General features: G+C 41.9%; 1 protein-coding gene across 1 annotated transcript in view; it reads right to left on the bottom strand.

Annotated features, from left to right (window-relative positions):
- NR6A1 (nuclear receptor subfamily 6 group A member 1) overlaps window positions 1-13,481 on the bottom strand; it is a 73,036-nt gene that overhangs the window by 17,241 nt on the left and 42,314 nt on the right. Inside the window, exons 3-6 of the mRNA XM_043981541.1 lie at window positions 12,408-12,463; window positions 9,943-10,097; window positions 5,545-5,772; window positions 1,952-2,206 (exon numbers count right to left, since the gene is read on the bottom strand). Coding sequence (XP_043837476.1) covers window positions 1,952-2,206; window positions 5,545-5,772; window positions 9,943-10,097; window positions 12,408-12,463 — 694 coding nt within the window. The remainder of the gene's footprint in view (window positions 1-1,951; window positions 2,207-5,544; window positions 5,773-9,942; window positions 10,098-12,407; window positions 12,464-13,481) is intronic.

The following is a 13,481-nucleotide window of genomic DNA, read 5'->3' as shown; positions in this document are numbered from 1 at the left end:
TTTGGTGAGGCAATTGGGGTTAAGTGATTTGCCCAGGGTCACACAGCTAGTAAGTATCAAGTGTCTGAGGCTGGATTTGAACTCAGGTTCTCCTGAATCCAGGGCCAGTGCTCTATCCACTGCACCGCCTAGCTGCCCCTCTTGGTCTGTTTTAATTTTTTTTTTTAATTTAAATTTTTTATTTTTGCAGGGCAGCGAGTGTTAAGTGACTTGTCCAGAGTCACACAGCTAGTAAGTGTTAAGTGTCTGAGGCCAAATTTGAACTCAGGTCCTCCTGAATCCAGGGCTGATGCTTTATCTACTGTGCCACCTAGCAGCCCCCTCTTGGTCTGTTTTTCATGAATAAGGCGGCTGGGAAATCTAGACTAACATGATCTCTAAGATCCATTTAAAGTCTAAATTCTACCATCCTGGTACTTTTCCTTTCTTGACCCTTCCTGTCTCCAGGATTTCCCTATTTGTCTCCTTGCTTCTTTACCTCCCTATCAAACAGTTTCTATCCTCTCCAGCCAACAGCTAACTAGCACACAAGACGAAGGCACAGGGTAAGGTCACCTAAGGGTACTTGGAGGGGGTGGGAATTACCTATGGATTATGTAATGTGAGATCCAAGGAGAAGGGAAAAGGTTCTCTTCTCTTCCAACAAGGCTATCGAGTCTAAGAATACTCCTCAATGAGATGCACAGTTACTCAAGACACTAGTCTAGCAACCCAAATAGGAAAAGCAAAATATATGAGGAATGCCCATTGCCCAACCAATCAAGAGTATTTATTATGTACTCACAATCTTCTGGGGACTCTGCAAAGTACCAGGGATACAGAGAAAGGCAAAAATACCATCCCTACCCTCAAGAAGTTCACAGGCAAATGAAAGAAACAACATGCATACAAGATATCCACAAGAAAGATGGAAGGTACAAAGGCCCAGAGGGAAGACTCTTCAGGCCTGTGGAAGGGGTGAGGGGGAAGAGAGATGATTTAGGACTTGGAAAGGCCTCCTAGAGAAGGTATGGCACGCAGCAGGGTGTGCAATCACTTTAGTTAATCGTGACAGCTGACACTTATCTGCATACTGTCTTAACATACACTCTCATTTGATATCTGAATTAGCCCATCATACATGTATCTTGGACAGGCACTGCAGGTGGACAAGCTGGGCATAGACCTGGATAAGGGGAAAAAAAGGAAGCTGGATATCATCTGGGAAACTGCTAACATTTTCAACGATACCAAGCTTTTCCATGATACGCAACTCATTTTTCTAACAGCAACATTCTCCCAATAATGCTATATGGCTGTGAACTGTGAAATAGGGATGACATAAAGGGTAATGTGGGTTTTGGTACACTGTGGCCTATTATTTATGATAACCTGAATGCAGGAAGTGACTTAAGGAATGAATATGTACAAGCAGGAAAGGTATGAACAGGTAATAAAGGTAATCAAGGCATGGTATGATGGATGCTTTGAGTGCCTTACCTAAGAAATGTTGAAAGATCTAGGGTAAAGCTAGGGTAAAGTCCAGAGGCTTTACAGGAGAATGCTAACAAGAACTGCATAGGAGGATATAGCTAGATTGTAATCTGCACCACTGGAGGGAGTTCCCATATGGAAGAGATCACCCAAGTGTGTGATTGGTACAGTTCCTTCTAGTGTTCTCAGTTTAGATGATTAGACCCAGATAGCTCCAATATTGAGTCTAAGCCCTGTACCTCCTATACCTCACTGAGTCATCATGGGGCTCAAATGAGATGGGGTACCTAAAACATTTTGCAAACCTTAGTGCTAAATAAATCATGTGTCAATCATCATCACTTCAGCCTACAGCTCAGAGCCCATCGTATAAATCATCTTCACCTCTGTCACCTTCCCTCTGTGAGGCCTACAAAAGGTGGCTGTGTGAGAGCTGTGTAATGGAGGCTTGGAAAGGTCTGCCCATCCCCTCCCTCACCTGTGCAGCTCCTCATCAGAGGGCGAGTACTTGGAGGTCACATCCGCCAGCTCCCCAAAGATGTGTTTGCTGTACACGGTGAGGGACGACAGCAGAATGAGCTCCTGCCACGTGGAGCTCAGGAGGCAGGTATAGTCCTTGATTGAGAGCTCGCAGAAGAATGGCAGCTTCTTGATCCAAGCAATCTGCCTGAACAGCAGCTCATCTGCCAGGCGACACAGCAGCGCAAACAGCTCAGCCTGAGTTACGGTGTACCTGGGGGCAAAAGCAGGATGAACTGAGAATTGACCAGATTAAGAGGCTCCTTTTCAAAGGGTGTGAGGGAGGGGACCTTCACCTAAATCTCTCTGAGGCAAGACTTGGGATGCATACACCAAGATAAGCTCCAAATAGATACCCAAACCTCAATGTGAAAAAATCACACCATAAATGACAGAAGCAAGCACTATAATGATAGCTGTCATTTACACAGAGCTTACTATGGGCTAGGCACTGTGCTAAATGCTTTATAATTATCTATCCTCCCCTATCCTATAATTATGCTATCCTCCCAACAACTCTGCAAGGTAGGTGTATTATTATCCTCATTTTACAGATGAGGAAACTGAAGCAAAGAGATTAAGTGACTTGCCCAAGGTCATGCAGCACAGAAGTCAGAGAATGGATCTGAACTCTGCTCTCCCAGCATTCTATCTACAATTCCATTATTCAAATCTGTGGACTGGGAAGAGCTCATGACAAAACAAGCAAGAGAGGATCACACAAGATAAAATGGGCAATTTCAATTACATAAAAAGTTTTATTATAAACAAATCTAATATAGTAAAAATAAAAATGGAGGGGCAGCTAGGTGGCGCAGTAGATAGAGCACCGGCCCTGGATCCAGGAGGACCTGAGTTCAAATCCAGCCTCAGACACTTAACACTTACTAGCTGTGTGACCCTGGGCAAGTCACTTAACCCTAATTGCCTCACACACACACAAAAATAAAAATAAAAAAATAAAAATGGAAACAAGTAACTGAGAAAAAGCTTTGTAACAAATTCATTTCAAGATTTTTTATGCAAACACATGTATGTATAGAACCAATTTTTAAATTTGTAAGACTAAGAGCCATTCTCAAATAGATAAATGGTCAAAGGGTATGATGTGACCTGGCAGTTTTCAAGGGAAGAAGTCTAAGCTATCAACAATTTTATTAAAATTTCTCTACAACAGAGGTGTCAAACTCAAAAAGAAAGAGAAGTTACTAAATTGTATATAAGATCCTTGTAGGCCACGTGTTAACTTGGTTTTAAAATGTAATATTATCTATGTTTTATTGTTTTTTAAACTTGCTAAATATTTCCCAATTGCCTTTTAATATGGTTTGGGTCACACTCAAGAGTGTTTCGGGCCACATTTGACACTTGTTCTAAATCACTAATAATTAGAGAAATAAAAAAAAGTAAATAATAAAGCAACATTGAGACTCTACTTCACATCTATCAGACTGGCAAAGCTGACAAAAGAAGAAAACAGGGGGCTATGGGAAAAACAAGTATGCTGATGCATTGTTGGTGGAGCTCTGAAACTGGTTTAGTCATTCTGGAAGGCAACTTGGAATGATGACCAAATAAATAGTCATGTTCTTTGACCCAGCTACTGATTTCATAACCCAAAGACATCAAAGAAAGGAAAATAATCTATATATACAAACATACTTATAGCACAATTCATTTAGACAGTCTCCAACAAGATGACACCTTTCAGTTTCTAATTTTTGACTGCCATGAAAAGAGCTGCTATAAATGTTTGATGAAACGGACAATTTCAGAGGAAACAGGGAAGATGTGTAGAGCAAAATCAGCAGAACTAGGAGACAAATTTATACAATGATAATAAGATAGAGTAAAACAATTCTGAAATACTTTAGAAGTATGAAGAATGAAGTATGGCACTTCCCTCCCTGAGAGAGAGAGGGAGATGGTAAACTCAAAAAGCAAAAACATATGTTTTCCAGACATGGCTAATGTGTGAATTTGCTTCGCCAGACTATGTACTGAGGAAATTTTTTTTTTTAATTTGCTTATGGGGGGAGGTTGGGGGGAGGAATGGGAGGGACAGATTAAATTTTAAAAGGAAAAAAGTTCCTTTAAAAAAAAAAGAAAGAAAAAAACAACTTAGGGTGGCATTAATTGATTGCTCCAAGTAGTGATTTTATCCTGCTGCCCACAGTGTCCTCTAGTGGCGAGGACTCAGTCTTGGAGGCCTCAGGCGGCAGCAGCAAGCAGCCTGCTTAGTACTAGTCCTTGCCAGAAGCTCACTAGAGGAAGCCCCAGGTAGACTACTAAAGCTGGAAAGGCCTTTGGAACACAGTTCGTTAGAGCTAGAAGGGAATGTAGTGTATGATATGTCAGAGTGGGGGAAAGGCCCTAAGAACAGACAGCACGCTAAGAACATGAACACATTTTACTGATGAGGAAACTGAAGGCCAGGGAATTCAAACAGTTTTTGTCTGAGATCATGCAAATGGATGGGGACAAAAACAGGTCTAAACCCTAGACATCTTAACTACCACTGGCTCCACTGCTATGTTCTTTGGCTGGCACCACATCCATGCGCATGCAGACACATGCAGTGTCGTTTCATTCTGGAAGTGCTGTGATCTTTTCTTTTGGAAATAACAACTCCAGCCCAGCTGGATTTATGGCTCCTGAGAAAGGCCAAACCAATGTCAGTGCACACATAATTAACCTCCTCTTACAGCTGATGAAGCAGACTCAAAGATATTGAGTAAGTTGACCATGGGGAAGGGGTAGGGAAAAAGCATTTATTAAATGCTTACTATTGCCAGTCAGCTAGGTGGCATAGACTTGGAGGCAGGAAGGCTCGAATTCAAATGTGACCTCAGACACTGGTTCTATGACCCTGGGCAAGTCACTTTACCCTGTATGCCTCAGTTTCCTCATCTGTAAAATGTGCTGGAGAAGGAGATGGCAAACCACTATGGTATCTTTGCCAAGAAACCCCAAAAGGGGTCACAAAAGAGTTGGACACGAATGAAAAACTAAACAAAAACTCAGTAAAGTGCCAGTTACTGTGCTAAGTATTCTACATTTGATCCTCATCACAACCCTGGGAGATAGGTGCTATTATGATCTCCATTTTATAGCTCAGGAAACTGAGGCAGGTAGAACTGCTAAGTGTCTGATACTGGACTTGAACTCGGACCTTCCTGTCTCCAGACCCAGTGCTCTATATACTGTTTCACTGAGGTGCCATGGTGGCGCTGAGTGTGTGCCAGGGGTAATTTAAGCTCAAGTGTCCTGATTTCAAGTTATGTGCTCTTTCCATGATGCTATTTGGTATCTGCAAACATCTCTTAAGGCCCAGACATTAAAAAATGGGCTTTAATGTAAACTGTTCAAATAACAAACATTTTAACCTCAGGTCTCTGCCTTCCCTGTTCCCCAGCATCACATTCCTGTTCCTGGAGTGTATGGAGAGAAATGCCTGATAGCTGCTGGGAAGAAGGAACCTGTGGTTTTGTGCTGAGTTTCAGGCCAAAAAAAGGCAACCTCTCTCGGTGTCTCACGTCATGAATCACTCACCCGTCTTCGATCAACATGGGTGTGCCCAGGGGCTCCAGGTCCTCAGCAAGCACCAGCTGATGGATCAGGCTGTGGGACTGGGGGTCCAGGCTCCGGGCTTGGGGGGGCAGCAGAGGCGAGTGGGCTGAATAGCTAAAAAGGTGCGGTATATACTGATAGTGTGGGGGCACTGGGGTGCCCATGTACTGCTCCCTGAAGGCAGTGAATCCATTCAGCTCCACAGACCGACTAGAAGAGAAAAATGTCATCTTAATCAAAGCAGCTATGGGCTTGACCATCTTACATTCATCTTACACTACTTGAAAGAATGAAGCACACATCATCACACCAGTACACTTGTCCTTGGCACCTGCCCAGGAAGGATACAAGCAGCCATGTATGGTGAGAAGAGGTTTCAAATAAGAATCAGGAGGTCCAATTCTTAGGCTTTAGAGAGCAAAGGGGAAAATGAGGAAATGGAGACCCAAAGAGGGGAAATGACTTCCCCAAAGTCATGGCTAGTGAGCAGCAGAACTGGGAAGGGAGCACATCTTCAAGCTCCAAATTCAGTGAGCTTCCCCATGATGCAATGAAATATTATTGTTAGAGGGTTTTAAAGTTTACAAAGCATTTTGTTCACTATAATCCTGTTAACTATTTCTTCCTGTCTCAGGTCCCTCTTCACTATAGTCGTTTCTATACACAGCTACCAAAGTAGCTTTCCTTAAGTGCAGATCTGACCATGCCACTCCCCGATGCCATCAACTCCACTGCTCCCTTTCCTTCTAGGAGAAACAGAAACTCCTCTTCACAATTTGGCCCAAACCTCTCTTTCAGTAGACAATAGCCTTCACCCTGCCCTCTGTGATCCAGGCAGAGCGGCCTTCTCTTGGCTCCAGATGACACTCCACGTCCAGCCACTCTGCTTTTGCACTGGCCGGCCAATGTGCCTGCGCTGCAGGCCCTCCTCAGCTTGGCCTCAGAGTCTCTCTCCCTTCAAAATGCAGCTCAAGCACTGCCTTCTCCACGAAGCCTTTCCTGGTCCGCAGCTACAGCAGGCGCGCCCTTCCTCCCCAGCCACTCTGTTTTTATTATCTTTACATGATTATTTATGCCCTTTTGTCTTCTACCTTAGAACATAAGGTTCCTGTAGGCAGAGCCTACTTCCTTCTTTGTATCCCTGAAAACCAGCACATCACTGGTCAATTCTGTCACATTCTATAAGAAACCAGTTTATTGTTTTCAGGAGAAAAGAAATCTCCTAGTAGTGTAAAATGTGTTTGAGTTTCTTTCCCCACCAAATGGAAGCCTTCACTCTAGTGTTCTGCTGCAAAGCTGTAATTCATTACAAGGTTATTTTAGCTCACATATCCTAAACCTCTTTGGGATTTGGTTTCCTCACTTGTATGAGTTGGTAAAAGGCTGGTCAGCTCCACAACCTTTTCCTCCAAACCGCTCTCAGGCTAAACGCTTTCTAGATCAGAGTAGATAACTGGAAAGGACCTAGGAAATGCTCTATTCCATCATCCTTAAAATAAAGGCGTAACCATGGTCAGATGAGAACTCAGATCTAACACTGATCACAAAGCACAACTCCCCACACCCACATTTGGCTTGTATAAGAGTTTTTTGGTTTTCTTTTTTTTTTTTTTTTAAAGGAATGTCTCTATAGCCTTTTCTCTTTCAAAAAGCTATCATTGCGGGCAGCTAGGTGGCACAGTGGATAGAGCAACTGGCCTTGGATTCAGGAGGACCTGAGTTCAAATACGGCCTCAGACACTTGATACTTACTAGCTGTGTGACCCTGGGCAAGTCACTTAACCTTCATTGCCCTGCAAAACAACAAAACAAAACCAAAAAAAAAAAAAAAACCACAAAACTATCATGGTGGGGAGGGGAGGTGCGCACTGCCTCTATTTAGGAGGACTATTATTTGCACCAATATTTTGTCAGGCTACTTCTCCCCTCTAAAGTTCTATTTTTTTCGGAGTTAAAACTGAGGGGGAAATATTCACATTGACTCATAGGATTGGGATAAGTCAAGTGCCCTGCAGATCATAAAGTCTCCTAGAAAGCATACAAGTATTTTTCTTTAATGATTCCCTATTGCCTAATAAGTCATGTTTATATTCACTGGCTTGGCATTAAAGGCTGCCCACAACCAGATTCCAACTTGTATGTCACATTACTCTCAAGACAAACTGAACTAGCTATATATACTTTATTCCTCCCCACCAGACCATCATTTTTAATCTTTGAGTAGATTCCACTGAACACAGTAGGAAGTTAATAAACACTGACAGACACATGGAAAAACAGTATTTGGGGGTCGCGACACCTGAGTCTGAATTGTGACATGAGCAAGTTAACCTCTTGGGAACTCCATTCTGTACAACAGGGGTGATGATACTTCTGCTCCCCATATAGACCTCATTAGGCAGCTGGTAGAACAGTAGATAGAGCCTAGAGTCAGGAAGACCTGAATTAAAATATGGCCTCAGACATATACTAGCTGTGTGACCGTGCGCAAGTCACTTTTACCTCAGCCTGCCTCAGTTTCTTCCACTGTACATTGGGAATAATGATAGCACCTACCTCCCAAGGTTGTTATGAGAATCAAATGAAATATTTGTAAAAAGGGTTTAGCAGAGCTAAGGGCTGGCACATAGAAGGAGCTACAGAAATGCTTTTTCCTATCCTCTTCCCCTTCTGTTGTTGGGGGAAATGTTAAAAGTGTTACAGAAATGGGGGCAGCTAATGGCACAGTGGATAGAACACAGGCCCTGGAGTCAGAGGGACCTGCATTCAAATCTAGCCTCAGACATTTGATACTAGCTGTGTGACCCTGGGCAAGTCACTTAGCCCCAATTGCCTCACCCCCCCCCAAAAAAAAACCAACAAATCAAAGAAAAGTGTTACAGAAATGGCAAGCGCTTCCTGGATGAATGAGGTTATATTCCCCCCTCACCCTCTTAATCTGAGGTCTCCCTTTTCTATGCTACTCCCCACACCTGGAATGGGCTTTGTTCTTACTCTTGCTTATCTCCGTCAGTTCTACTTCCACATATTAAAAGAATTTCTTTCCTCCAAGGTTCTGTACAAGTGATATCCCTTGTGAAAAGCAAGGCTGCCTTCTTGATACCTCTCAACCCCCAAAGCTGGCTGGCAGGGATCATTACCCACCCAACTCACATTTCTTACAGGCAGATGTTTGGACCTCTCCTTTGCACTCATCACCTTCTAAGTGTCATTCTATCTATGTTTCTACCTTATCTCCGTAACTAGACCATAAATGGCTTAAAAGCAGGAACGATGGTCTTATTCAACTTTGTGTCAATCACGCTGACTCTTAGGGCAATACCCTTGCTCAGATTAGGTGCTCGTTATTAAATGGTTTGAATAGTAATAAAAGTTTACATTTATCAAGTGCTTTCAAATTGACAAAGTGCTAGCTCTGAGTTAAGTAGGGCCAATACTAGAGAGAAACCGAGGCTCAGAAAAGGCCATGGAGCTATTCAGGGGCAGAGTTTGAAATCCAGCTGAAGGTCCCTGACTCCAAGTCCAGTGCTATTTCCACTATAGCAGAGTAACTCTAACAATGATAAAGGAAAGCCCTACAGAGCAATTAGATGTTTTGTCTAAGGTCATAGAAAAAGTCCACAGGAGAAACCAGTTTCTAGCCTCCTGTGAACTACAAAATGGACCATATCATCTCTAATAAGAAATTATAAATTTTCAACGCAGAAAAGTAATTCTTTTAAAATAAAAATTTCTAAAGAACTACAAATCCGTAACTATAGATAACAAGTAAAAAGATAGAGGATCTTGGAGATGTCTGCCAAACACACAATGTTAAAAGGAGACAGGAGTTGAAAAATAATACTGTGAGGACAGAGACTATTCAAGTTGGAAGTGAGCTTAGAACAAAAACTGTTAGTACAGAGAATATTATTTATTTCAGTGTATTTACTTTACTGATCATCAACGAACCTGAGAGTCAGTAGATTCAAAACTACAAGAGACAGAACCTACTTCGACCAATCTGATTCATCATCCAGTATGTCCCTTACACTAAATCAGGTCAAAAGGAAGTACATAAACACACATAAATGTTACTTCATGATTAATTGATAGATATATACTTCTTGACAAAACCTCTTAAATATGTTCCTCACTACCATGGATGACAAGAGAGAACCAAATATTCCTAAGGTTAAGACGCTGTGAGTTATTATTTTATAGACTCTTTCAGGGTATTGAAAAATGTTAGCTAAACATTTTTCTGAAGGACATTTCGCCTCAAAATGAGGGAGGCAAAAGAGCTTCTCATTTTAGAGACCCATTCCTAAAGAGCTATTGGTCCAACATGACAGTCATTGGGAAGATAACAGGAAAGCACACTCTCTTGGAAGAGCCCACCTGGAGGACAGTGTAGACACTGGTGAAGGCTGGTTGCTCTCAGAAACTCCATTGCCAGGGGAGCTGTGGTCACTGTCTCCATTGGTGCTCCAGTGGTTTGCCTCTTCCTCAAATTCTTGCCCAGACATAATTCTTTCAATCTCTTCCTCTGAAATCTTTGGTAGGAAATAAGAATCACATGTCATTATGCAGATGCAGCTTATAATTATGGAAACATAAGATGTCAGAGGTAGAAGAGGTTTCAAGGGTCACCCCATGGAATGGTAGGACTGGAACACTCAATACAGAACACCTAGAGGTAAAAGAGAACATCCAGTGTTAGAATGGGAAGGAACTTCTGAACACAGACCATCAGATAGCCAACACTGTCATCGCTTCACAGATGATGTGACATAACTTGTTCAGGGTCACAAAGTTAGTTAATAGAAGAATGGGCACTAGAATCCAAGTCTCCCAAGTCCCAGTGCAGGGCTCTATCTACTACACCACAGAATTGGCTGACATGAGTGGAGATCTTGTCCCGGTGCCAGTTGTATGGTTGGCTCCTGGGGTTTTTGACATTGAAAAAAAAAAACACCTCACTATTTATTTACACAGTTTCTTCTTTTATTTTCTGGTCACATGTAGAGAAAAAGCAAATAATTTTTCTTAGGGGGCCCAGAAGCTATGGGAACAAATTACGAAGCATTTTATAAGCCCCATCCAGACAAATGGTATCATCAATCAGCAGGACATTTACTAGGTCCCCCACTTGCAACAACTTAAGACGAGGTGATGACAGGATTTATTGGAGGCTTTTCGGGGATAGAAGGATATGTTCTGTTTCAGAAGGGACAGCCAAGCCCTGTCAATCAGGTGGTGAAGAGAGTTGTCAGTATCTCTGGGGGGTGAAAAGGTTGTTAGTATGTTTATGTGCTGAGATAACAGACGCCCCGGATCTAGTGGAGCCCTATTTGAAAGAAACTGCTTTCATAGGGCATAACAGAGCACACTCCTCTGATCATATACTGTTAACACTAGGAGGGTCCTTAGAACATGGAACATTAGAATTGTATGGACACTGCAGAATGGCAGGAACAGAAGAAGCCTTAGAACACTGAATGTACTTGCATGTGGTGGCACCTACCAATAAATCCCTGTTACTAGGGAGGATGAGGCTGGCAGACCTAAGCTCAGTCATTCTGAGCTGCAGAGGGCTATGCTGATCAGGTGTCTATACTAAATTTAGCATCAGTATGGAAATCACCCAGTAGCAGGTGGTTGCTACGTTGCATTAGGAGGGGTGAACTGGTCTAGGCTGGAAACGAAACAGGTCAAAACTCCTGTGCTAATCAGAGTGGTATCAGGCCTGTGAGTAGCCACTGAACTTCTAACCTAGGTGAGATAAGGAGACCCAGTCTTTAAAGAAAACCTGACAAAGGAAAAGGAAAGAAGAGAAAAGGAAATACATAATTTAAAGACCATAAAGTGCTAGAGCTGGGATGGACCATAAAACATGCAATATTAGAGCTATGATCTGATCTAGCCCCATCATGTTACAAATGAGGAAATGAAAGCCTAGAGTAGGAAAATGGTCTGTACATGTCACATAGGCAAGTAGGTCACTGACAGACCTAGTATTCAAACCTAGGTTTTAGTTCCCAGTTCCATGCTCATATCAACATATGATTTAGAAACTATACATTAAACACAGGTAAGAGCCCCTGATATGTTATTATGTGGAAAGGCTAGAGTCCTTAATTGTCTCAAGAAGCAGTATGGCATAGCAACAAGAACTATGGATTTGTCTACAGAAGACTTGGGCTGGAATCCTGGTTTTGCTTCTTATTACCTGTACGACCGTGACCAAATCACTGAACCTTTCTTAGCCTCTAATTTCTCATCTGTAAAATGAGGAGGTTGAATTAGTTGATCTTGAGTCCCTTTCCACTTCTAAACCCTATGATCTATACTCAGGAAAATCCTAACACAATCTGACTCACACAAAAAGCACTTGATGGTGATGGCTGTTTACTGGGGGTGTGGGGACATTTAAGAATTCTCCTCATGCATAAACTTTATACTCCTGGAATTCATTATAACCTGAGGAGATGGTAAAATATACCAGAGCAAGGTGGTTTTCTATTTATGTTTGCAATCAATGCTATTATATATCCTGGAATGATTTGAGGAGCAGTTCTGCTCATTTCTGAAGGGCAAGGCTGAAGCAGATCACGCACAAATCAGAAGATAAATTCTTAAGAGGGCCTCAAAAGGTGCTAGAAAAAAAAGCTTTGTAACAAGACACATTATCTGTTAAAAATCTTAAGGATGTTTTTGGAGGGCAGAGGCAATTATTTCACATACCCTGGCATGAGGGAAAACTCTGGCCCTGGCACAGATGTAGTCACGAGGCCTGGGAGTGAACAGATGGGAAAGACATATATTGCCCTTAGGATGCCTAGTAGATGGGGCATAGTACCAACCTGGACAGGCCCGATGCTTTTGTTTCTGCCCCCTGGCATGCCATCTTCTCTGATTGCTGAAAAGAAACAGATGCCAGAACAGTTAGAAACACATCTCTAGAAATCTGGAATAATAACAATAGCTCACATTTCTTTCTATAGCACTTTACACTTATAAAGCATTTTCCTCACAACAACCTTGTGAGGCCAATAGTTCAAGAAGCTGGGAAGGACTTTAGAACATATAATGTTAGAACACAGAACATGTAACAGAGGAGCTAGGAAAGGCCTCTTGAGGGAGGCAGAGTTTGGGCACAGTGCCATGGAGAGCCAGGAGCAGATTTCCCATTTAAATTCCTTTATATTAAAAAAGAGGAAACAAAAAAAGAGAACAGAGATCCATAGAGAAATACATGAAAGTGAAGCAAAGGGAGGAATAAGAAAGATAAAAACACAGAAAAACAGGTTTGTTTAAAAAAACTAAAAACCCCACCACCTCAGTGATTTTTAATTGAATTAGGGGTTGAAGTCTTCAGTATTATCTTTATATAATAGTTAATGAACAGTTTTGGTTTGGTTTTTTTTTGGGGGGGGGGGGAGGCAGCAAGTGAGGTTGGTAAGAAAGGCAGACATTACTGTACATAGTACTAGAATCAGGAGATCTGTATCTGGATTCTGGAACTGCCTCCTGCTATCTGTATGATCTTGGGCAAGTCACTTAATTTCAGCCAAGTTCTGGTTTCCTCTTCAACAAAATGGGGGAAACAGTTTAATTATATACTTAACATGGTTGTTAGGAAAGTGCTTTAGAGCTACTTTTTATTTCCAGTCTATAAAACTAGAATCTTCTTGAAGACTAGACCTTATACATTTTAATGTCCAACATAAAAACAGATGCTCAATAAATGAATAAACAACATTCTTTTGCCTCTTCCTCAAATTCTTGCCCAGACATTATTCTTTCAATCTCTTCCCATATTCATCAAATTCATTGGGATATCCACCAATCAATATCGATTTGATCTCTAGTCAATATCAATAAACAGTTATTAAATGTCTACTACGTGCCAGGAATTATGCTAAGTGCTAGAGACA

Source organism: Dromiciops gliroides, chromosome 2 (assembly GCF_019393635.1).
Source record: "Dromiciops gliroides isolate mDroGli1 chromosome 2, mDroGli1.pri, whole genome shotgun sequence".
NCBI lineage: Eukaryota > Metazoa > Chordata > Mammalia > Microbiotheria > Microbiotheriidae > Dromiciops > Dromiciops gliroides.
The sequence above is the reverse complement of the archived record's forward strand: the minus strand, read 5'-3'. Positions and strand labels throughout refer to the sequence as shown.